The sequence below is a fragment of the Dreissena polymorpha genome, chromosome 2, assembly GCF_020536995.1.
Source record: "Dreissena polymorpha isolate Duluth1 chromosome 2, UMN_Dpol_1.0, whole genome shotgun sequence".
Classification (NCBI taxonomy): domain Eukaryota; kingdom Metazoa; phylum Mollusca; class Bivalvia; order Myida; family Dreissenidae; genus Dreissena; species Dreissena polymorpha.
In genome coordinates, this window is record NC_068356.1 from 79,602,476 (window position 1) to 79,628,878 (window position 26,403).

The 26,403-nt window shown below is 37.2% G+C and overlaps 1 protein-coding gene across 5 annotated transcripts in view; it reads left to right on the plus strand.

Annotated features, from left to right (window-relative positions):
• Positions 1–26,403, plus strand: part of LOC127867732 (uncharacterized) — a 49,639-nt gene that overhangs the window by 12,673 nt on the left and 10,563 nt on the right. For 3 of the 5 annotated variants that reach the window (XM_052409084.1, XM_052409085.1, XM_052409083.1), the window contains exons 4-28: positions 825–1,022; positions 2,749–2,971; positions 3,256–3,563; positions 5,027–5,303; positions 5,768–5,902; positions 6,430–6,557; positions 7,250–7,399; positions 8,103–8,271; positions 9,281–9,405; positions 9,716–9,791; positions 10,169–10,365; positions 10,718–10,885; positions 11,312–11,462; positions 12,957–13,061; positions 14,157–14,272; positions 15,747–15,852; positions 16,079–16,276; positions 21,339–21,426; positions 22,194–22,322; positions 23,415–23,479; positions 23,830–23,951; positions 25,033–25,129; positions 25,246–25,319; positions 25,621–25,713; positions 26,041–26,098. In XM_052409084.1, coding sequence (XP_052265044.1) covers positions 825–1,022; positions 2,749–2,971; positions 3,256–3,563; positions 5,027–5,303; positions 5,768–5,902; positions 6,430–6,557; positions 7,250–7,399; positions 8,103–8,271; positions 9,281–9,405; positions 9,716–9,791; positions 10,169–10,365; positions 10,718–10,885; positions 11,312–11,462; positions 12,957–13,061; positions 14,157–14,272; positions 15,747–15,852; positions 16,079–16,276; positions 21,339–21,426; positions 22,194–22,322; positions 23,415–23,479; positions 23,830–23,951; positions 25,033–25,129; positions 25,246–25,319; positions 25,621–25,713; positions 26,041–26,098 — 3,556 coding nt within the window. Of the gene's footprint in view, positions 1–824; positions 1,023–2,748; positions 2,972–3,255; positions 3,564–5,026; positions 5,304–5,767; positions 5,903–6,427; positions 6,558–7,249; positions 7,400–8,102; positions 8,272–9,280; positions 9,406–9,715; positions 9,792–10,168; positions 10,366–10,717; positions 10,886–11,311; positions 11,463–12,956; positions 13,062–14,156; positions 14,273–15,746; positions 15,853–16,078; positions 16,277–21,338; positions 21,427–22,193; positions 22,323–23,414; positions 23,480–23,829; positions 23,952–25,032; positions 25,130–25,245; positions 25,320–25,620; positions 25,714–26,040; positions 26,099–26,403 lie in introns of all 5 variants that reach the window. The other 2 variants (XM_052409086.1, XM_052409087.1) reach the window with 2 other exon arrangements.

Sequence of the window (26,403 nt, forward strand, 5' to 3'; positions counted from 1 at the left end):
CTGATGCAATTTATGCCGAAGCCATCTGCTATTAGAGGCTAAGGGCGGTACTCACAGTCCAATCGCGGTATCAGACATACCGTACCTACAGCTCAGTTAAGGCCAGGAAAGGAAAGCTGGTCTGGAGCAACCTGTGAAGACAAGGATAACAAAAGAAATACGTTTGGTACCGATCAAGCCGCACAAGATATGACAGGTCAGCCAATCGATGATCGGGGACATCACTGTGTCCACACTACGTTCTCAGCGCGAATTTAATGTGATGACCTCGACCTTGGACAAGTACAGTTTTTCCTGAGTCGTATTTAAACCGTGGCCAATTTGTTCACTATAGACGCATGGAGACTCTGCTATGACACTACTGCGTTGCCACTATGTTTATGAGGTACTTATTAAGGCCCTTTCACGTTCATAATCGTAATGTAGGCTTTTTCGAGCCTCATTGTTCGAATAACAAAGTTTCAAGAAAAGCAAAGAATGTAGTGTGGATTTTATAACGTCGCCTTTGACCAACGCTCAAACGCAGTGAAACCGCAGTCCAAGCACAGTGACAGCGATGTCTGCGAGATATGAACGCCGCGCACATGCGAAGGAAACAGAAAGCAAGACATGGGCGCGATGGTTGACGGTATTTCAAATAATTACAGAGAAAAAAAAAACACATTTAAGCAAACATATGGTATAAAACAAAAATGATCTAAGAAGTCTTCTGATATCATTAATTAATTGTTTTTGTCCTGCAAAAAGGTTTTTTTTTGCATCAATTGTGCATCATAAAGAGTTCACATTCTAATGTATTTGTAATTTTTTTGTTGTAATTTCAGGTCGGGTCAATCTCACTATCTCACATAATGTCTCGCGGAGTTTTCGAAACCGGGACTGCACAGCAACGCGCACAAGGTATTTTGGTTTTGCTGCAGATCGCAACAATCGTTCCTCACGTGTTCAGCTTTCTACGCGGCATCCTCACCGGTGCGTTGCGGAAGGACATCCCCTGGCCCAGCCGACGATCCCTTATCGGGGTACATGTTGTCATATACGAATGTATTTCATGGTAGATTTGATACAATATGACCATTACGCTCATCTTAATTAATCTGATGCTGACCTTTACGCGAGAAGATGTTTCAGATCCGTTATGATGAATGCATTACTTTATAATGTAGTCTTGATCAAAAGATACAGACCTTTTACATACAATTACTGCCACACTGTCATATATTTCATAAAACACGTGCTCAAACAATGAAGGCCACAATTCAAGCGCGTGTTTACGTTAATTGAGTTTACAATTAGTCTCTATAACGCTCAAAATCAACGCAAATTTCGTCAAGTATTTCGTAAAATAAAGTTTACACCTAAACAATCAGTGTTCCTTATAGCGATAGCAACAATTTCAACGCTAGATGTGGTATGATTACATAGATTTTTGTAGATACAAAATGCTCGTTTTTATTTATTTGTGACCACAATAAATTCCATGTAAATTTCCTGCGAATATATCTATTGATACGACACATTAACACTAAAATGGTACCATGTTAAAGCCATAATAAAAACCACAGGTGGTTAGCGTGTGGCTATGATATTAATTAGTGAAAACATCATTTTGAATGATAAATAATCATATTATAACGAAAAATTAACTTTTCTGAAGAAAAAAAATTTCACTATCAAATATATATATAACAAGGTATGCAACTCAAAATCACCCCAAAACGGGGTGCATCGCTTTGAACAGCCATATCTTCATCAATTGTGCAGCGATTTTCACGATCTCGGTCTTATTCAACGCAGAAATGAATTTCCTTTCTGGAAATGTATATGTCTTGCAATATTTTTACAAATGCTGGGTCAACTTTTAAGAAATAACACGATACACAACACGCATGACCCAGTTGACAGTGATCATGTATTCTTTATGAATGAAATCTCCAGTTGTAAAGACACACCTCCGCATTGGACCAATGAAATCACTCGTATGTTTAAAATGTCAGTTAGTTGAAATGTATGTAAACAAAGGTTTCAAACGGCGCTGGACAGTTAGTCTTGATGCAGAATGTAACGACAAGAACGGTAATAATGTTTTTTCATACGTTTTATTGAATTATGGTATCGAACTACATGAACTTTGTAGAGAAGTTGCCCTTTACTCCGTGAAGATTTCAGTCTTGAAGACAGCATGATCACTGTCAACTGGGTCATGCGTGTTGTGTATCGTGTTATTTCTTAAAAGTTGACCCAGCATTTGTTAAAATATTGCAAGACATATACATTTCCAGAAAGGAAATTCATTTCTGCGTTGAATAAGACCAAGATCGTGAAAATCGCTGCAAAATTTATGAAGATATGGCTGTTCAAAGCGATGCACCCCGTTTTGGGCTGATTTTGAGTTGCATACCTTGTTATATATATATTTGATAGTGAAATATTTTTTTTTTTCAGAAAAGTTAATTTTTCGTTATAATATGATTATTTATCATTCAAAATGATGTTTTCACTAATTAATATCATAGCCACACGCTAACCACCTGTGATAAAAACGAGCATTTTGTATCCACAAACATCTCTTTTACCAGTCAACATCTGACGTTGAAATTTCGACAATGGCCATAAGGAACAATGATTTTTAATTGTTTAGCTTTATTTTACGAAATATTGTACGAAATTTGTGTTGATTTTGAGTAGTAATGTTACTTTAAATGGTAAATGTTTGAGAGCTAAACGCGCAGATCTTTCTCTATACAGGGCGTGGTACTGAGCGTAGTGGAGTCAGTTGGCACCACGCTGTTCGTGTTCTGCGTACCGGGACTCACAGGGCCGGGAACTACGGTGTTACTTATGAGTGGGGTCTTCGTACTTCCCGTCCTATACAACGCTTTACATAGCTGGATGGCGGATAGGGGGCGCACTGCCAAGTTTTTCTTTACGGTGGCTCTCGCATTTGAATTAGCTGGTCTGGGTTTAGCAGGTAACGGATATTTGCATTCTCAATTTCGTGATAATTTGTTAAGGCATAACTATAATCATCATCATTATCAACATCAGCAGCACAATCGGAATAAACACATCAAAATCGTCCATAGAATCATCATTATTATCACCAGAAGTAGAAGCAACAGAAGTAAAATCGACCTAATTATCTTCTTCATAATCGTCTTCGATTAACTCAACAAAAGTAGATTTGCCATATATTTCATCAACAACATCTCTGCCAACATGGCCCGTCATCTAAATAACTTGGTTACCTTTCAGGATACACGTTCGCGAACCATAACAAGATCCCTGATCAGGACGTGGGCACCGTGGAGGATTCCACCCGTTTTGGTGTCATGGTTACCGCTGTGCTATGCCTCTCCGTCGCCTGGATACCGGCGATCCAGCGCCGTTTGTTGAACACTGGAAGTGACGCCGACGTGACGTCAGAACAAACGCTCGATGATAGTGACGCGTTCGCTAGAGAAATCATGGGGGAACAAACGTTCGTCAAGAGTCTTGCGTCGTCCAGAGAAACCACGGGGCACAGCGAGCCATCAAGTAGTGGATACCAATCCATATCCAACGTAATACGTATTTTATTTTAACAAGACTTAAATTGTTTGTAAATGATCTTAATTAAATAAAAACATTTTACGTAGTATATTTATTTTATTGTCTGTATAATATTATGCACTATTACTTTAATTATGGAAATCGTATTTGTTATCTTTTGTCTACGTTTATTCTTTTTTATTATTATTTTGACAATTATTGGTGGATGCTTTTTTTATTGCAAAAATACGTGTTTGCTTCTAAAAGAAGGCTACCTTCAATATTTACAACTTAGTAGCGGCGATTCCAATTATTTATTAGTAATTATAATAATGCGTTAAATAATTATTATTTAAGGGACCTTTTCACAGATTTTAGCATGTATTGAAGTTTAAAATTAATGCTTTATATTGATACATGAAAACATTGGATCTAAAAAGCTCAATTAAGTAAACACAAATAAAATTAAATAAATAAATAAAAAGTAAACCTCAACTGTGCTCGAACCAATGCCCTTGGAGTAAAAAAACTCTCGCTTAGAGCACTCGGCCATCCGTACTCATACAAGAAGTGATGTATTTTATACTTTATATATTAAGCAATCCTCGTAGCATCACAAAACATAACGACAACAACAGAACTCTTCAAATTATTCAATCGTTTCGCGTTGAAACGCTTTATAATTTTAAGGTTTTAAAAGGTCAAAAGATGCATATAATGGATATTTTAGAGCATGGTAAATATTCAGTATTACTGTTTCCTCACAAATATCATAACAAGAACGAAAATTTGCGAATCTGAATCAAATTTTATTCATTTTGTCAATTTACCAAAACGTGAAAAGTCCCCTTTAAGATCAAAAATAAACATTTATGAGCGAGGCACGTGATTATGTACAATGTGTTAGACGTATGTTGTTCTTGTTCAAATTATTTAAGAATTCAAATTCCAAATTACCATAACTCTTGATGAAAGTACTATTATGTTATTTCTACTTTATCATACTAAAACTTTGAAATATTGAAATTTAAAATTGCTCTTATCACTTCTTCTGAAACGTAGACTTATACGAGGGCTTTTATACTCATTTTTACCTGGATCTTCTCATCCTTGAGCGATCTGATGCGAACATGCATCCCGAGGAAACGGGGTTATATACGGAGAATACTGTAGAACATATTTATGAATTACTCTTTTCAAAAAAATAATAATGTCCAATACCTATTAATAAAATTGTTGCCTAAAATATAATACTACTAACAATGTAAATGCGATTTCTGTTTCTTATACTTTTGCTGATAATACCAATGTAAACACTTTTTCTGTTTCTATTCATTGTAACACTAAAAACCAATTCCAACCTGACCAGTACTCTGCTTGTGACGTCTTTAGCACATTTTACATTTTCCGGAATTCAGCAACGTATAAAACTATATTCGATATGCTTTTGCTTATACTAACACTTCTTACACACACCCGTATCTTCGCATCGAAGAGCAATCCTATGCGAGCAAGCGTCCGATTGAACAATGTTATCGCCTCCCAGCCCGCCCAAAAACCAACCCGGAAGTTGGCCCCGTCTACGTGGAAACTGACTATTGTCATGTCCGCCGTGAAGGCTGTGTGCATATTTGGCTTTTCCATCCTGTTTTACGCGTGGATGTTGCCCAATGCCTCTGCTGATGACTGGGTGAAGGGATGGGGGCAAATGAGCCAGCTGACCAAGACTGATTGGGTGATGTTCGTCGGCAATATCGGCGGGACTTTCTTTGGTAAGTTGCAAAAAAAAATCTTGACTGATATCAATTATAATCTCCATGACTTGAATGATATTAAGTTGCATTTAAATTACTCTGATAGTACAGACGTCCAGGAGTTTTTATCCTGATCTCCATAACTTTGAAAAACCCAGTCCAATCAGTAGAAACAAGCAAAGCTTAACATGTTTTGTAAAGAAAGTTCATGTACTACAGTTGTTTCATTAAAAAATTATACTAGTAGTTAAGAGTTATGTGATTTTGAAAGGTTTTCAAATGGGACAACTGGGTTTGTTACCCCTTATAAATAAGCTTATCTTAATAAAGTTCGTTCCGGGGTAAGTCCATTAACAGAACGATGGAATGAATATCAACATAAAGTCATTCACGATTATCGAAATATCTTTAACCAGGCTTTGGTTTACCAAAAACATGACCTTAATATATGGATGTTAATCTTACGTTTAACGCTTTTGCAGGATATTTCACGGCTTACATCGCTTGCACAACGCGCATGCAGCGGTTCGGATTCTCAGTTCCTTTGACGTTGTTTAGCACGCCGCTATCATACGTCACTTTCTACGCAATGTGCGCACGTGGTGACTTAGGTGAAGGTAGGTACACAACTGTTGGCAATCAGACAAATTTCGTATTTGGGCCGTGCTTTGTGAAAAAGGCGTTTAATGCATGGGCGTAAAGTGTCGTCCCAGATTAGTCGTGCAGTCCGCACAAGCTAATCAGGGACGACACTTTCCGCCTTAACTGGATTTTTGCAAAGACTAGAATAGAGTAAACGAAAAATACCATAACAGCGAAAAGTGTCGTCCCTGCGGACTGCACAAGCTAATCTGGAACGACCCTTTACGTATATGAATTAAACCCCCTTTTCACAGAGCACGGTCCATTTATTTTTTAATCTCAGACATATAATTTGTGTATTGTGATGAATAATAAATAAGTACATGTATTGTCCGTTGAGCAAAACTTTTTGATAACGAACATTCATATTTTACTTTAGCGTTTATAAAAGTGAGAACACTGAGCTTAATTTATATTAAATACACATCATTTTAGGCCCTCTATATGTTTATCATGTAATATGGTAGTGAAACATCTTATATTATATGTGAGTATGTTACAGCCAATTGCACGATGTATGGCGACGCATTCTCGGTGAGCGCTCTGGTGTTGCTCGTTGTCGCTCAGACGCTTTCCAACGGGTATCTGCTCTTCCGATCTCAGTTTCTAGCCATGCTGAAAGAAGATCAGGTAGAACTTAATTTAGTTCGGAAAATAGTTCTGATCAAAATCCTTCAGCAGTAACGTCCATCTAAAAGCCTGCGCCGGAAACCAGACGCATCGGTATTTGTCGCAAACAATAAAATTGCTGTCAAGCTATTGCTGAGGTGTGTGAAGTTGTCTATTGGAAGTTAAATCTGTATCATTGAAAACAAAAAAAAAACTCATACGCTTTGTAAAATCAAACAATTTATGCATGTTGGTGCACTTAACTGTAAAACTGTAAAGCACGCGATGACAAAATGCAATTATTGGTTGATAATAATGCAGGCTAAATTGAATATAATTGTCCTTTACTTATGTGTTAAAAGTTGTTATTCAGAACATTTATGTTTCCGTTCATTTTCACCAAGTAAAAATTGTAATGATCGAAATTCTTGGGATAGGTTATTGAGTGTCAATCAAATAGGACCTCAAATCTTGCAAAATTTTATTTAACAGTGTTTCAGTTAAAGTTTCTCAAGTGATTTCCAAATATTTTCGTAAATATTTCGTATCTTTTTAAAAAGATCGGGTATGTGCTGGCGATGTTTGTACCAACGTACTAGACTTTGTTTCTTTTAAAATGTGGACATACATGTAACACGCATTCAAACATGTTTCCTACTGGCGGTAATTTAGATTGCTTACATACCATGCATACAGGCCCCGTTTTCATTCAGTTGTTTTGGACGCCTATGTACACCAGCGGCCTGTTGGAGCAATGGCTGATACTGTCCAAGAAGACCGAGTACCACGACGAACAGCATGAGGATCCCGTGCTAAAGGCGAGCCGGACGAAGGTCATCATATGTACCACAATGTACAGAGAGGTGCGTGCATAAGTTTAAACCGTTTATTTGCAGTGATGTAAGTGATATAGACATGGCAGTTTTACTACAACGAAAAGCCACGCATAAAACAGGTTGCCGCGCAAAGGTAACGTGATATACATGTATTCAATAATGGTTTACTACCATGAACATGGAAAAACAGCGAGTCGCGCGAACGACAGCGTATTGGCCACTTGTACTCCTAGGTATGTGGTTAAAGCATCACATCATGTACAGTACAATTCTTAGTAAAGCATGTGGTACAAAGATGAAAAGCATCATGGTAAGATAATTTTTATACGATGCATAACGAGAGCTTGAAGAACGTCATAGTATATGATACCATGTACAGAGAGGTAGGTGGGGTATGTGTAGAATGGAACGTGAAGGATGCATGTAGAATAATGTACAGTAAGGTTAACGAAACATCATATAAAACCTTTTACCGAGTGCTCTGTGGTGTAAGATGTAACTCTGAACGTAGATGTACATGCAATATGAATATAACACTTTGTACACGGCGCTGCGTTGGGTACGCCTGTTTTTCTACAATACACAGCACGATGATCTCATGCAGATGGCGGGCTAACCGAGGTCTTGGTACGTACCACCAAGTAAAGGTTTTAGTATGTACACAGATATGTCATTATTCCTCAATATTTTAAGTATACGTTTACCTTCGCATTATGTTTTTCGTGCCTAGGCGGACTACGAAATGCGACAACTCCTGCAGTCAATCAACGGCATCCATCGCGCACAGACGGACGGTGTACGGAAGTTCGAGTCGCATATATTCTTCGATGGCGCCGTGAAAGACGTTAACCCAACGGATTTCGTTCTACAGCTTATATCTCTGGCAGAAGAAGAACTAGGTAAGATTGCAATAATTCTCATGGGTCTTGCTCCATAAAAAGTCAAAGTTAAAACCTTTTATTCCGTAACAAAGTGATCATATAATGCATTTTAGTAAGAAATCCGAAATCCAAACTTTCTATTAGTGAAGAATGCCGACGAAGATTTATTTGGACCATGCACTTTTCTCTTTGCTGATAAAACGTTTTAAAGTTACAAATATTTCGTATGCTATGCTATCACTTTTTACTTAGATGTCCATTTTATTTAGAAGAAAGATCAAAATATATATCAAAATACTATTCAATTAGACCAAGTATGCATAAATTTTTGAAACTCTTAAAACGTAATAATAAAGGTACCCTTCGGAATTTAGTAATTTACTGTATAACATGTTTTAAGAAAAGAAATAATGTTATTTTTGTTTAACTCTACTTTTATAATGGTTATTTATTAACCGTTTGATATGAAATGAATATACTGTGTTTTAATCTCTTGACGCCAAATTTTGTTGACATTTTCAGTGTATTATGTAATTTATCTTTGTATTTTTAACACACAACACTCTTACGAGTAATTTATTATTATCTTTATTTACGGTATTTTTTCACGCATGTAAGAATGTTTATATTGATCACGATGAGCTGTTATATGCTTAAGTGAATAAAATATTTGTTTTCTGTTCTGTTCTGTTCTGCTATTTTATTTCATTATTGATTGATTGATACTGTCCATAATCAGTGGAAACATGATATGTTTTCGTGGTTCATGCATTGCACGTTTTTGTCTTTAACCCCTTTATCAAAATATGAAGTATAACAACCTTTAAACACTATCTTTCCAATACTATATTTTCCAATCGAGTAACGCTCTGCACAAAAACGGGAAAGGCGGACGGACGGGCGAACGGGTATATAACTTTATGCACCCGAACTCCCCTGCGAGGCACAAAACAAAAAGTTGAGTTTTTTTGTGAAGTTTTCCAAACGTTTGACATATCAGTCAAAATATCGACATTACTTGCCACAGGTGTGACTGCTACGTTTTGTACGCGCACGCGCACACCGTACGGATTGTCAGTGTCATGGAATCTTAACACCCCGCACACCAACAGCAATATGGTCTTCAAAATACACCTGAAGGATAACATCAAGGTAAGGTCAGCACGCAATATGGTCTTCAAAATACACCTGAAGGATAACATCAAGGTAAGGTCAACGCGCAATAATGTGGTCGTGTTAACGTCCTTCGTTATTTTGTTGCTGATAATCATCGTTTTGCAATACCTTCACAGCTATTTTACTACCGAAAACCAACATGACATTGTTAATGCAATATATATTTTTTTGATTTCTTTTTAAATATGGCAAAGACTTTTCACAGAGATTAAGTAGGTTTACAAAAAAACAATTCAATACCGAAAAACGATTGCAACGCTATTAAATATGGCTAAACATTTCACAGGTGAAGAATAAGAAGCGATGGAGCCAAGTGATGTACATGTCTTACGTGTTGGACTTCATCCTGAAACAGGAGAAATGTAAGTAACCAATCAAGCTTTGACTTATAAATACACCTATCAATGTTCACCAAACCAAAGGACAGCAGTATGTAGGGCTTATAAATGGAGCCATTCTTTAAAAACGAGAATTTGGCATATTGACCGTTATAAATTATGAAATTAATACACCTGAGCATGTGGAAGACCTTAACTCATAGCTTCAGCAAAATATCAGCTTTAAGAGACAATCGCGTTTTTCATTGTATAGACTTCGTTTTTGTTTTGATGCAATACAAGACGTGACGTTTGTAACCCCATAACGATTCCATTAGGCCTTTATTTTCGTGCTAACAATACTCGAAGTCCTGTGTCACGTGATATTTAAATATCGCAATATCTGGTTCGAATGTCGCCAGGTTCCGAGGAAGAATGTTTCATTCTCACCACCGACGCAGATGTCCGCTTCAATGTTAACTCTGTGGAAGCGCTGCTTGATCTGATGACACGTGACCCGAGTGTGGGGGCGGTGTGCGCGCGCACCCATCCGCTAGGAAGCGGCCCCCTCGTCTGGTATCAGGTGTTCGAGTACGCCATTGGTCATTGGTTCCAAAAGGTGAAGAACACGTTATATATATACAATAGTTTATGTGACATATCATACCTTGACAGAAAGAACATTTTATTAGAAGTAATACATCTATACTGATAACGCCTTCGTGCTTTCAATGTTGAAAACTGACTGAATATGGTTGTAGTTTTATTTCTGCAAAGATGTTAAATCTCTTGATAAATAAGCCTTCCGCGCATGCGTAGACATTGGGAATAACTTAATCAGGCGCATTTGCCTGCCATTTTAGGATTTTAGGACCTGTTCTCCAATATCGGTATTCATAGGGTACGAGTCTCCTATTGTACAATTCGTATAGGTATATCCGAATGTAATAACTTACTGCGCTTGTTTCTAGGCAGCCGAACACGTTATCGGTTCGGTCCTATGTTCGCCCGGATGTTTTAGCGTCTACCGTTGCAGCGCTATCCGTGACATCCTACCCGAGTACGCCACGAACGTGGAGCACGCGTTTGACTTCCTGACCAAAGACATGGGGGAGGATCGCTGGTTCTGCACACTCATGGTACAGTAACGTTGACTTGATAACAATATCAGTTATTATTTAAGACATTCATTATAAAAAGTAAACATGAGAAATCAATGGGTTTAGTTAAATAGACAAATGGACCCCACGAGTGTGGATTTTGGACTGTCACACTATGATCAAACGTTTATAGCCCTAAATTGAGATAATAAGATTTCGCAATCATGGTTTGGGCATTATTTGGTGCATCAAAACTGAATATTCGTTGATAAACATTGATTCAACCTATGGAATGCATAACACGGGAGCAAAATCTTCGTACTATTTCATGCACATTGACTTCCCTGTATATTTCTTAACGAATGATTTACCTATTATGATATGCGATTTTAAAAGCATGTTTATTCAAGAAATGCATAATCTTTTATAGAATGGTAAGTGTCAAATGAAAGCTTTTATTTGTAGGTGCAGAGTGGATGGAGAATCGAGTACTGCGCAGCCGCAGAAAATAGTACGCATTGCCCGGAAGACTTCGATGAGTTCTTCAAACAGCGTCGCCGTTGGGTAGCCTCCACATTGGCCAACCTAATGTTGCTGGTGAAAGAGTGGAGCACAAGTAAGTTCTTAAAACGCTATCGTTAAAAAAAGAAAGTATTTCTGTTTAAACCAATAAAATTTCGCACATGTAAGCTGTCCCTGATTAAACATCAGAAAAAGTGTGTGTTTTTTTCAAATAACAGCCGAGCGTTTTAACACGAAAGAGTTGCAGTCAAGAAAGAAGTGCCATGAATATCCAACGAAATTATAACACCGTTAATCCTTGTAAAAAACAAAATACAAATACATATATTTAAGTAGAAACAAAATAAAATATCAACACATGCTTTCAGTATAATCAAAAAAAATAAGTTGTTTCTTGTCACTAGCAATCAACAATTGAGTTCAACTAAGTAGTCAATGTTAAAAAGGCATTGCACAAAAGTAACAATACATGGATATATAAAGTAGTTCCCGGTAAAATTCACTGACAATTAGTTCGCATGTAGGTCGCTTGAATGACTTAACCCTGGCTGACATTTTGATGGTGAAGGAGTCCTTGTATTATTAAAAGAAAATGCAAGAAGGATATATGTAACAGAGGCGTCGGAGCTGGGGCGGCAGGGGCGGCGGCCGCCGCCCCAATATTTTCGGCAAAAAAAAATTTCGGCAAAGACCTTTTAAAAAAAAATCCATTTTAATACCCGTAAATTTGAAAATATCTTAAGCACGAAGCAAGGTAATCACGCTTTCGCGGTTATGACACGTGTATTGCTGTTTGCCATCACCCGCCCGCGGTAGTGTACGTGTCAATTATGTTGTTAATTGATCGATCTCTTTAATAACGATAATCCCTTTATTCTTGAGTAATTAAACCTGAGAATCTTTCATTGTTGGTATTTTTTTCTTTTTATTAATATAAAGAAAAGTATGACATGAAACAAATGTACCGATATCCAATAGTCCTTAATTATCCCAAAATTAAAGATACCTCAAGATACCTGAATTAATTGTAATAACTCAAAGTAAATCGATAATTCTAAAAAAACTTTAATGTTTGTTACCACTTTTGCGTGTCATTTCAATATGTCTACTCCAAACCAACGAATTTCAAATTTCCAAAACGGAATTGCGGGAAAAAAAATCCGAAAAACGTTATTTTAACCCACATGATCCCTATCGTTGTGTCGCCTGCTACAAAGTACAAACTGCGACATATAGAGATCACTTCTCCATCGATTGTCTGTCTGTCACAACTTTGTCATTCAAAATATGCCTGTAATAGACGTGTATAAGGTCAGGTTTAAGGCATAAAAACGCACCAGAATGCGCCATTTGATGCTAAAATTTGAAGAAAAAAAATATCCGGGGGAGGCTCCGGACCCCCACCAACGGGAGGGGGATACCCACTCCCATACCCATCCTCTCCGCCGCCCCAATGTCAATTTGCTTCCGACGCCCCTGTGTAAAACGTTTTATCAAATAGTGATTAATAGTTGCAGTAAATTGTACCTTGTAAACGTGCAAGAGTTGGTAAAACACGATTACATAAATACTACAATGTCTTTTTCAGTCTCGAGATTAAATCCCCGAGTTTCCGCCGTGTTCCTGCTATACCAAGCTGTGCTCCTTTTCGCCACTCTGATTGGACCCAGCTCCATCATTCTCGTGGTCACAGGTAACAATACAAGAAAGTAGCTTTACATTGTGCTTTGTACAAGTTTTGTTGCAATTCGCATCAAAGGGCTGAAAAAAATGCAGATCCACGCGTGTATTTGTACACTTGTTTGTATAGAGAGAATACTACATGACTTTGGTTTTCCGTTGGCGCTCGTGGAATACATTTTAACACTATTAACTCATTCGATAAACAGGCAGTAACACCATTGTAATATTTTATTTATAATTATTTTCTTGTTAATTTTTCGTACTTAGGGTACGATAAAAAAAACAAGAAAATACTATTGAAAACAACGATTTATTCGACTTTGGTATACGTATACAACAGAAAAACAAATGGTGTGCGAAAACGCACATGAATACTTTGTATGACGTATGGCGTCTTTCCGTGTCATACAGAGGTGTCCCCATGTCAAACGGAATGTACAAAGCGTTATTCGATAACGCATAAAAAAAACTCGCTTTCCCAGCGGTTGAATACAGAATTTAACGGAATTCATTCTACAAAATACAGAATTAATATCCAGTATGTTGGATTTTACAGTGGAAATTATTTAAGTGAGACTACGTATACGTATACAAAGTCATAGTGTATTTCAAGAACGTGTTTATGTTATGATGTCGTAGCCATGATTCAAAAATGGCGTCATTGATTTGCCTGGCGAAACAAATATTTTTGTTTTCGGGTTATGTCTTTAAATGAAAAACAATCAAACAAGAAATAAACCAAGTGTTCATGAAATCACTATCTAACATAAAACTGTGTTTCTTTTCAATAACAAATCGTCGCTGTTCTTTTTTGCCTATTGAACAGTTGTAAAAATTGACTTACGCAGTTTTTGCAGAAACAATTAGTGCACCAATGAGTGTTCAGGATTTTCTCACGTGCTCATAACTATGCCTTCCGATTGGATATTAAATCCAGTATTTTCGCAGAAAATGACCCGTGAACCCGCCGTTCTTATAAAAATAAATAACAATTTGCGCCAAATTTGACTTACGCGGTTTTCAAAGAACAGCGACGAAATAATATTTACAATGAAAGACACACAAAGCCATCATATTAGTATAATAAAAACGTGTTTTGTCTCAGGCGGTCTGACGTATGCATGGCATATTAACCCTACGACGACCGTAATACTACAGCTGATAGTGACGGTGCTATACGCCGTGATTTGTCTTACGACGTCATCGAAAACGCAGCTCAATGTTAGTAACGTATCTTAATATGGGCCGCGCTCTGTGAAACAGCGGTTTAATGCATGTGCGTAAAGTGTCGTCCCAGATAAGCCCTAGCAGTCCGCACAGGCTTATCGGGGACGACACTTTCCGACTAAACTGGATTTTTGCTAAGAAGAGAATATCTTTAAACGAAAAATACAATAACAGCGGAAAGTTTCGTCCCTGATAAGCCTGTGCGGACTGCACAGCCTAGTTTAGGACGGAACTTTACGCACATTCATTAAACCCATTTTCACAGAGCACGGTCAATTTACATTTTAATATATTAGAGGCGTCAAATACTATTTTATCAGTTCTTCGGCGGCAGTAATAGTACAGTTGATAGTGACAGTGGTTTACGCCTTGTCGTTTAAAGTAACATTACTACTCAAAATCAACGAAATTTTCGTACAATATTTCGAAAAATAAAGCTTAACAATTAAAAATCATTGTTCCTTATGGCCATTGTCAAAATTTCAACGCCAGACGTGGTCTGGTAAAATAGATGTTTGTGGATACAAAATGCTCGTTTTTATTATGTTTTTAACATGGTACCATCTTAGTGTTCGTGTGTCGTATCAATAGATATATTCGCAGGAAATTAACATGGAATTTATTGTGGTCACAAATTACTAAAAACGAGCATTTTGTATCTACAAAAATCTATGTAATCATACCACATCTAGCGTTAAAATTGTGGCTATTGCTATAAGGAACACTGATTGCTTAGGTGTTAACTTTATTTTACGAAATACTTTACGAATTTTTCGTTGATTTTGAGCGTTATAGAGATTTAAATGATTTCTTTGGAAATGCAGATTAAGGTTAGAAACTTACATATATCGTTACAAATACTGAATTTATTTTATGCTTTCCGGTAGTTTATAGAGAAATATCAGTGAATTAAAACTGATAATTTTACTGTTTGTGAAAATTATTGACGTCATTTTTTTGACGAAATGACGTCATTATCCGAGCGAAATTCTGTAGTAAAACTCATTATCAATGTATATAAACGATGAACAAAGCGACACTCGTGAAAATATTATTTTATATGATTACTCGTGAATTAAAATCGATAATCCACCGAATCCAACAAATATCCTCTATGTATCAATTTGTTGATGGCGTAAGATCGGTCAGAGTGACTGGAATTAGTATACACGTATATGGACATATGGTACTTTTTGTGAAAACGAGGCTCAAAATGGTCAAATCATAATCAAGATATAGAGCATATGTTACAAAAATGAAATAAAAAAATAATAGTACAACACAATTAATAATAACTCTGGACCTTTTTCATTCATTTTCTTTCTTTCCATATTTTTAAACATGTTCTTCGCAAACAACCATCAACTTACAGGAAATTAATGTTTAGTGTTTAAACGATACTATCCTATACGGTTTCGCTTGCGCTCATTATCACATATTTCATAATTAACTATTTGTTTCATCCCAGACGGCGAAATTGCTAACATTCCTGTACGCCATCATCATGGCTGCGGTGATGGTGGGAACCGCTGTTCAGGTTGCCAAAGACATCTCAAAGGCGAGTGATGCAGCGCGTAAGTAGGGTAGACAACAATTTACGTAAAAATAAATCATTGCGTTTCGGTAAATTTAACACATTGCCCTATTTTATCAAAAGTGGTGATTAGTGTAGACGTACAAGTAAATAAGAATATCTATTGAAAGCGCAGAATTTGGTCAATATAAGTGAGTGAAAATAAATAAAAACTAGTTCTGTATATTTCGAGTTTCTGATGCAAACTCAGTACACACATATTCCAGTGATCCACGAATCGTTCCCTATTTCCACCACCACGCTGTACCTGGCCATCATGGTGGGCATATTCTTGCTGACGGGGATGATGCACCCGAGCGAATTCTACTGTCTCCTGCACGGTTTTTGGTTCTTTCTCTGCATCCCCGCCGGCTATCTGATCCTAATGATCTACAGCATCTGTAACATCACCGACCAATCTTGGGGTATGTTAAAATAATCAGTAGCCAAACTGTTCGCGGTGGTTTCCTTTTCTATTGGGTGAACGGTAAAATTACGTTATAGTTGTAATCAGACAAATATCTGCCTGTTTTGTTAAAGCAATTGATACATTATTGATCTGCAGTTCTTGCAACAGCACTCACAATTCTTGAGGTACGGAAAAAATGTATCAGTTTTAGAATCAACGCCCGCGCATGTCTGTTTTATGCGTATATACTGCATATGATAGGACCCTCTTTGTTAAAAAAAAATGTGGTTTATCTAGTGTATGTCGTTCTTGTTTCTGCAGTAACAACATGAAATACGTTACCGAGTCTTTACGCGGTTATAACGTGTGTCTTTGATTTAAGTCGTTTTTACCCTTCACCAGTCGCGAACATGTTTTGGCGTTATTCCGAGCTTGCATTAGCATTCGTCTTACGGAATCTTCGTTAAAAAATATTTTCGTCTAGTCTCTGTACACGCTTTTATCCCACCATTTTAGTTTTAGCGTAATTAACTCCTAATGTTAGCAAAAGTTTAAAATAAATACATATCAAGATAGAATATTTTGTGTAAGCTTTTTAATGTAATTCTAGACGGAGGTTTGACTCTTAGAGTAAACGTATTATTGCGCCAATCTTCAAAGCGGGTAACAGGCACAATCCGTGTAATTATATTGGAACATTCGGGTCACTGCATATTGCGTAATAATTGAAAGGCCTCAAACAGAAATACTTGAGGCGTTAATCGATTATAAACTCAAGTATTGTAAAATGCGTATAAGGTCGTCTGTACTATATATATATATTAAATAAAACACAAAATGAATACAATACTTGGGACAATTACTACAAATGCCAAGGTACAGATATCAAGCAAACTTTTATAAAATAATAAAATCCATAGACGGCGTGCGAAGGTGTTCCTGGGATTTCAACATAAGACACCTGTTGTTTAAGAGCGCTAAACTAGCATTAATAAATTTGACGAAAACTAATGATTTTTAGCTCATCTATTTTTTGGAAAAAAAAGAGCTATTGTCATCACCTTGGGGTCGGCGTCCGGTTTAGTTTTGCGTTTAGGTCCACTTTTCTCATAAAGTATCAATGCTATTGCATTTATACTTGGTACACTTACTTACTATCATTAGGGGACTGGGCAGGCAAAGTTAGATAACTCTGGCTTGCATTTTGACAGAATTATGTGCCCTTTTTATACTTAGAAAATAGAAAATTTTAGTTAAGTTTTGTGTTTAGGTCCATTTTATTCCTTAAGTATCAAAGCTATTGCTTTAATACTTGCAACACTTACTAACTATCATAAGAGGACTGTGCAGGCAAAGTTATGTAACTCTGACAGGCATTTTGACAGAATTATGTGCCCTTTTTATACTTAGAAAATTGAAAATTTGGTTAAGTTTTGTGTTTAGGTCAACTTTTTTCTATTGCTTTCATACTTGCAACACTTACTATCGTAAGGGGACTGTGCAGGCAAAGTTATGTAACTCTGACTGGCATTTTGACGGAATTATGGACCCTTTATACTTGAACATTTTGTAAAGTTTTGTGTTTTGGTCCACTTAACCCCTAAAGTATCATAGGTATTGCTTTCATACTTGGAACACACGCAAACTATCATAAGGGGACAGTAAAGGGCAAGTTGCATAACTCTTGTTGTCATTTTCACGGAATTATGAGCCTTTTTTAACTTAGTAACTTTGAATATATGGTTACATTTTGTGTTTAGATCCACTTTACTTCTAAAGTATCAAGGCTATTGCTTTTAAACTTCAAATACTTTCATGCTATCATGAGGGTACTGTGCCTGGAAAGTTGAATTTTACCTTATACTTTGAATGACCTTGACTCTCAAGGTCAAACTATTAAATTTTGCTAAAATTGCCATAACTTCTTTATTTATGATTGGATTCGACTGATTAAGACAAAACAACTCTTACCTGACATACTACAATAGACTCCATCCAAACCATCCCCCACGCCCTCCCCCGCATCCCCCCCCCCCGAATCCCCCCTCAATCCCCCCAATTATTTTGTTTTATTTAAGATCATCTCATAAATGACCAACACACCCTCACACTATACCCCCCACCCCCACCCCCCATAAATAATTTGTATGCCCCCGGTAGGGTTGCATATAGCAGTTGAACTGTCCGTCAGTATGTCAGTCCGTCCGTCCATCCGTCCGAAAAAAACTTTAACATTGGCCATAACTTTTTCACTTTTGAAGATAGCAACTTGATATTTGGCATGCATGTGTATCTCATGGAGCTGCACATTTTGAGTGATAAAAGGTGAAGGTGAAGGTCATCCTTCAAGGTCAAATATCAAATATATGGCGTCTGTCCGTCCGAAAACTTTAAAATTGGCCATAACTTTTTCAATATTGAAGATAGCAACTTGATATTTGGCATGCATGTGTATCTTATGAAGCTGCACATTTTGAGTGGTGGAAGTTCAAGGTCAAGGTAATCCTTCAAGGTAAAAAACAAAACATTTCAAAGCGGCGTTCTCATGAAGCTGCACATTTTGAGTGGTGGAAGTTCAAGGTCTAGGTCATCGTTCAAGGTCAAGGTCATTCTTCAAGGTCAAAGTTAAAAAAAGTTTCAAAGCGGCGTTCTCATGAAGCTGCACATTTTGAGTGGTGGAAGGTCAAGGTCATTCTTCAAGGTCAAGGTCATCCTTTAAGGTCAAAGGTAAAAAAATAATTTCCAAGCGGCGTTATCATGAAGCTGCACATTTTGAGTGGTGGAAAATCAAGGTCAAGGTCATCCTTCAAGGTCAAGGTCTTCCTTCAAGGTCAAAGGTCAAACAAAATAATTCAAAGCGGCGTTCTCATGAAGCTGCACATTTTGAGTGGTGGAAGTTGAAGGTCAACGTTATTCTTTAAGGTCAAGGTCATCCTACAAGGTCAAAGGTCATAAAAATATTCAAAGCGGCGTTATCATGAGGCTGCACATTTTGAGTGGTGGACGTTCAAGGTCAAGGCCATCCTTCAAGGTCATCCTTCAAGGTCAAAGGTAAAAAAATATTTCAAAGCGGCGTTCTCATAAAGCTGCACATTTTGAGTGGTGGAAGTTCAAGGTCAAGGTCATCCTTCAAGGTCAAAGGTAAAAATAAACAAAAAAAAAAGCGGCGCACAATAGGGGGCATTGTGTTTCTGACAAACACATCTCTTGTTTTTTTCAAACATGGTTAAAAAACAAAAATATTTATTTTTATTATTTTATTTTTGAAATACCGTCCAACAATCCCACCCTAGAATCTTCCCCCCCCCCCCCCCCGAAAAAAATAAAATAATTTTGTTTGCATTTTTTTTGCATTTTTGGAAGATAATGTAATAAATGACCACACCCCCACACTATACACCCCTCTCCACTCCACCCCTCCCTCCTTTGTGATTGAAATTGAGATTTGTCCCTACACCTTTAAAAAGAAAAATAGATGAGCGGTCTGCACCCGCAAGGCGGTGCTCTTGTTTATAATTAAAAATAACTGCCTTTTGTATATTTAAATCAAAGACTGAACTTGGAAATTGGCGTTGTTACAATTGTAACAAGAAATATCTTTACAAAAAAGATATACGGCGTTGTGTGCTTGGAGTTGGTGAAAGGTAAAGAGTTCAATGAATGAGATCAAAGATCGCGAATGTCTTTTTCTGTGCAGTTCTTAGCTGTATCCCACGCAGTACGGGATGTTACGCGGAGTTTTCGCGGCTTATTTTACATCATTACATATTGCTGGTCATAAACCTATAGATACCAAACAGAAAACCAAAAGAAGAATGGAAGCGAAATTAAACCATATGAGTCAAACGGCCACACGCGAAGTATCTGTATATATTTTAAATATTTATACGCGCGTTCTTCGAACAAACCTGCTTTAGTGGTTTGTCGGGAATTGCTATTTGATTCGATTATTAACAGTATCGAGAATCATCGCGCTCTTGCTTAATACATTAATCAATATGGAGGATGCTAAGTGCCCTAGGAATCAGAGGAGGAGAGAGAAAGAGACCTGTGGGGAGACTGGGTCAAGCAGCAGAGAGAGCGTCTAGTTGGCTATGAATCAAGAGGGAGGAGAAGAGCTGGCAGCTACCACTGACCCGTAGTGCCTGATCAGCACTGCGGTTCCACCGCCCGGAGAGTGTCCTTGGATTAAAGGATGAAACACTTGTTGATGGGCTGCTCCCAGCTGACGAGTCAGTGGTTTTGTGAAGCACAGGCTGTATTCAACACAGTGAAATAATTCTTGTTAAATTAATCAAAAATAATATTTATCATGGTGTTGTTGAAAACACCTTAAGAATCTATTATTGACATACCATTATTATATCGCTGCCTATCTTCGTTTAACATATTTGTGGTCTAAATACAATTCCAGTTCACCTAGTTCACGCGATAGCGTCAATATTATTAACGATTATTTTACTGGCCAAAACGAATATCAGGATAGGGAAAAACAATACTTTTATGAACTTAAATATACTAGTACACAGACAGGAATATGGAAGTTATTACTAAATATGAGAACATAGCCTTTTAGTACAAACGCTCTGGCGCTGGCAATCCTCTGAAAATAAAAGGTACACGTACAAACTGTATTGACGTCAAGAGTTGAGTGTAAAACTGTTCTATTTATCAATCCTTTTCATTAGAGATAAAATTGTTTCATGCTGAACACGCAGTAAAACACTGTTACAAATACGCGTTCATGTTTCCAATGTTCTGGTGGTATGCTCAAATCAGCCAATGGAATAAATTAAGTGTATTCATTCGTGTCTAGCCGCGGGAAATTTTATTTGAATTTTATTGGACACTTACAAAGGTCAGGTAAGGTCAAAAGTGACGTTTAACAGCTGTGCCGAAAAAATTCCCTCCTTCATTCATTTTGGGGAAAATGGCATGAGAAAAATAAACGATTTCGTTGTTAGTCTAAATGTATCTTAGTTCAGTGCGATATACGGAAAAACTCTGGTTATGTGTAGAAACAGTTTTGATACATTTTGAAAACGTATTAGCCTATTTTTCGAGATGTTTCTGTTTAGGAACTCGAGAGGTTAAAGAGCACTCAGTGCGCGTGGCACACCGAAACTGGCAAGACAGACTGACAGCAATGTTCAAGGAGGTGTTCTTGTGAGTTCACCCACCGTAGTTTAGGAGTTGAATAGTGTTAGGAATTGTGTATTAATTGTTTTCGGATTGAGCAGTGACACGCAGTGTTGGTTTTAGTTTACCCACCTTAGTTTGACAATTTAAATACATCTTAAAAGAACCTTCACGAAGTGTGTATTACGAAAAGCTTCTTTAATTATAGGTAGTAAAAGTCTAAAAAAAAAAGTGTGCTATTTTCAACTTTGAATACTGGCTCTCGTGCATATTCAATTGTCATAGGACGTAGAATCTGAATATTTGTTTCATGCAATGGTTCATATTGTTCTTGAGCTCAACTAATACAAAGGTGGTGTAATGGATATGGCGTCCGCCTAGCGACCTGGAGGTCACGGGTTCGATCCTCACTGTGGGAGCTTTCTTTAGATCTCCCCCAAAGACACCAAGTACTGGTTCTAGCCCAGGAATCGGACTTGAGAGCCTGAAGCTTTCGATGCAATCGAGCTAAAATTAATAGGTTTAAACTAGACTAATACAAATGAGACGTTCAATCACAAAACATGTGTAAGTGGCCTGTGTCGTGTTATCAGGAAATTATTAACAAGGTGCGTTCATAACTTAAATTAATATGATGCAATTGTAATAGCGTTCTATTTTTCTAAAAATATGCAACAATAATAATAATATTATGTATAAATACGCATATGATATTTATTACACTCAGACTTGTTTATGTTTTATTTATCTTTAATACTGTAAATCAAGCTTGTTTATGGTTTATTTGTGTTTAGCTGTTGTTTCACCCGTCGTGAGACGAGGTCAATAGAGAGCCAAACGGAGGCGGGCGTTCGGAAGCCAATGTCGCGCAGCGGATCCGTGAGCGAGTCGTCGGAAACCAATACCGACGCCAAAACAGTGAGGTATTTGAAGAAGTGGAGCACATTGTAAAGCGACGGTTGCTTCAAACCAATTTTGAAAAGCGAAAATGAGACAATTAGCATGAAGGTCTAAGGTTGCATAACATCTCAACCAAAATTCCGTCAGTAAACTAGAAGATTAATATTTTGATTTGTTTGCCATTATATTTACTCCATCCATAGTTTTTTTTCTAGATTCAGTATATGTTCGAATCTTAAATGCAATTATTTTGTTTAAATTCAATTAAAATTTCGTAAATACTACATTATAAAAAAATCTCACACTTGACTGATGGACAAATTAGTTGATAACATATTATTATACTACGCTAAGTTTCAGAATTCATAGGACAAAAGATACAAAAACGTTGAAATGCCCATATGATCTCTTCATAATGAGTTCGTTCATGTTTACTCCAAAATAAAACAATTACAGCTCCTTTCTGACAGTTCAAAAAATTATACCTTTAATTAACCGCCATGCAATATGTTTACGGGCTTCATTTTAGAACAAAGCAAAGCATCGCCTTCGCCTTAAAGTCAGTTACTGGCCATTAAAGTGCAACTTGTTCATAAGGCAATTAAGACAACTTTTGCAAGTAAAAATCAAGACTTTTGTTTCAATAAATAAACACTTGTCTCCTTTTGAAAATAAATGCCATTCGGACTTAAATAAATGTAGTAAGATATCGGAATATAAACTTAAAGCCACAACATAGTGTTACTCGTAATAATGTATATAATACATCAATACTGAATCATGTAAGTACTTTAGAGGTTTCGCTTTGAACCCGAGCGCAACAACTATTCAATACATGTTTGAGCTTGACTGCATGTTTCGTATTCGGTATTGCGACACATTTATGAAACATTTTAGGACGATATAATGGAAGGTTCATGCAAAACAAATCACGTGGGTAATATATTATTTTAGTTTAACTTTTCTTTATACATGTATTAGAATGATTAAATACGTACTCGTCTGTATATTTATATGTTCCATATGGTTATAACATAATTACAGTGATACAATGTACTGGATTCGGGAACACACACTGTCCATTTTATACGTCTTTAATAAAAAACCAATTTCAGAACGTTTAACACATCTGAAGACGGAAATTCGATTCGAGGGCTGCCGAGAATTCACGAAGAATATGGTAAGCTCAACTTAACGAAGTACAGTATTTATAAATCTTTCATGGCCGTGAATAAAGTAATAAAATGTTTTTCTGGTGAACAAATATTATATTTGAAAATAATTAAGGCTAGATGACGAGTCTCGAGCTAAAACTTTCGGGGCAAACCGTTCAATATTGCGAAATTTCCAAACCAATGAGCCTCAATCTAGGAAATGAAGTTTTATGCATGTGCTTATAATGTTACCAAGATAAGCCTGTGTGTCGTCCCTGATTTGCCTGTGCGGACTGCACAGTCTAATCTGGGACAACGTTATACGCATATTATTAAGCCCCGTTATGCAATAGCGCGGCTTAAATATTGTTTGTAGACGAAGTAGAGGATGCCCGTGTAAGCTTCTCGGATACGGAAGAGGACGACGACGACGACAAGATAAACAATGAGGAAGGTGTAAAGGTGGAAGAATGGCTGACGTCTGACTTTGATGCATACGTAAGTGATTTGACATGTTTATACTTTTTAGTGTTCGAAGTTTAGAATAAATATAATTGTAAGATTGCGTATGTGAATGATTCTAAATACATATATCATTACGGCTCTTTCTTCTGTCTTGTTCTGGTCACTAAATCATATAATTATGATCTTGGGTAGATAAATGACCCAGGGATGAGGTCCGACAAATGGCGTTAGTTCTGTGAAATCTGGAGCTTTGTTACAGACGTGACGAATACCCCCACATGCCGCATTGACACATAATATTTTGCATGTTGTCTTCACAAAAAAACAGCGGACACCAAGCTCATTGTTTAAAACGCACTAAGTGACCCCGAGACCTAGTTTTTGACCCGGCATGACCCATATTCAAACTTGACCTAGACATCAACAGATACAACTTCTGCCCAAGTTTGGTGAAGTTCGGATGAAAACTACTTGAATTAGAGAGCGGACAGCGTGTCCAATGTTTAAAACGCGCTAAGTGACCCCGTGACCTAGTTTTTGGCCCGGTATGACCCATATTCAAACCTGACCTAGACATTGTCTAGATACAACATCTGACCAAGTTTGGTGGAGATCGGATGAAAACAACTTGAATTAGAGAGCGGACACTTATTACGGACAGACCGACAAACTCACTCCTATATACCCCTCTTAACTTTGTTTGTGGGGGTATAATTAGCATTGACGCAAGCAATCTCCATCTTAAGACCCTGTGCTTTGCTTTATGAAGAGTTTAAGGTGGTCAGTTATGTAAAACCAAGAACTAAAGATCAATTTGACGATTATTATGTTTACGTTTTTTGTGAGACACCTGACAACAATTCATATTGTTGGTAGTGCTTCTGAGGGTGATCATTATTTTTATAAGTAATTACGAAGACAATTGTCATAATAATTACGGTGAAACTGACATGGTTGCTATTGATGTTAGTGATGATGGTAATAAAGAAAAAGACGATGATGATAATGCTTTTTAAGTTGCTGGTAATAATAATTCCGAGGACGACCTTAACGTTACGTAGCTGCCGCTGAATAAACTTAGTATTAATAAGGACTGTTTAGATGATCGTTTCAGGAAAGCGTGGTTCAAAAGTTTAAAGATAACGGATTTGAGAACACCATCTTCATTAGCAAAATGACAGACAAAGAGCTGAAAGATATGGGTATCAAAAGTAAGCAATACAAACACTCTTTGTTTCGTGTCACTGAAATTTACATCTGTATCAAACAGTGTTCGTAAATTAAAAAAAAACGGAATAAAAAGTACCCTCGTGTTTCTGATCAACAGGTTCGGGACAGAAACGCTACCTGATGGAGAAGATAAAGAAACTCCCAGACTACGACATAGTTGCGGATGTGCCGGTATCGACAATCATATTCAAAGCATGATTGCGACGTTTAAATGATTTGTCAACCGCTAACTGTTGAAGTTGGCATCAGGATACATCAATCAAACGTAGCAATCGCGCTAATGTGCCAATTCAAATTAACACATATTTACTATCCCGCCATAAGATCAAACTGATGTCCATGCTCTTTGGTACGTGTTTATTGATGTTTTTAAGAGATATCAATGGACATTTAATAACGATACTTTTTCCAAATTCTTGCCAAAGATACGGTTTACCACGCGCTGAATTTAAAAATGCAATTCCGATTTCAGAAAAACGTCAAAAGTTGGTTGAAGAAAATTGGCCTGGAAATGTACACGACCAACTTCAAACAAGAGCACATTAACTCCTCTAAAGATATGGAGGTATGTTGCGTGTGGTATGAAATGGTTTATACGGTATATTATCATACACTATCATATAGTATCCATGACATAGTCACGATCGTTGTCATGTGCAACACGTGTGGCAAGGTAAACGTTTTTGCCTCCAAGGATTAGTATTACATTACCAGCATCACGTGAACTTTATAACGTCCTCAGATGACAAATGGAGTCCGCAAGAATAGAATCACATAATCTTTTTAATGAATGTTACTTGATTCGAAGGAAGTAGCGAAAAATAAGAGCAATATAACCATGTTGTTTTTGTATAGCGGTTGCGTAAAAATGTCATTTATTTGACTTTTCCAGATACTGAAGTCATTCTCTCGAAAAGACATACAAACGGAGCTTAAAATCAACAAAATAGGTACTTAAGGGCCCCATACACCAAACACGTTCTTAGACAGTACAACCACGTTTTGAAGAAAATGCAGAACGGGATGTGAACTTGCTTGAACGTGTAGTTTTGGTCAGAAAAAAATCTGCAATATGACGTTCATACACAGTTCGCGCTACGAGCAGCTCGTTCCTATCCCGTCCTATCCCGTTGCCAGTCCGTCTTTATCCAGTTCAAATCGGGTCAATTTCCCCATTGTCCCCGTTGGTATACCGTTTTCAGTCAGACCGAGCCCGCCCTCAGCCAGTTCGATTACGTTCGTAGGCAGTTCTTCT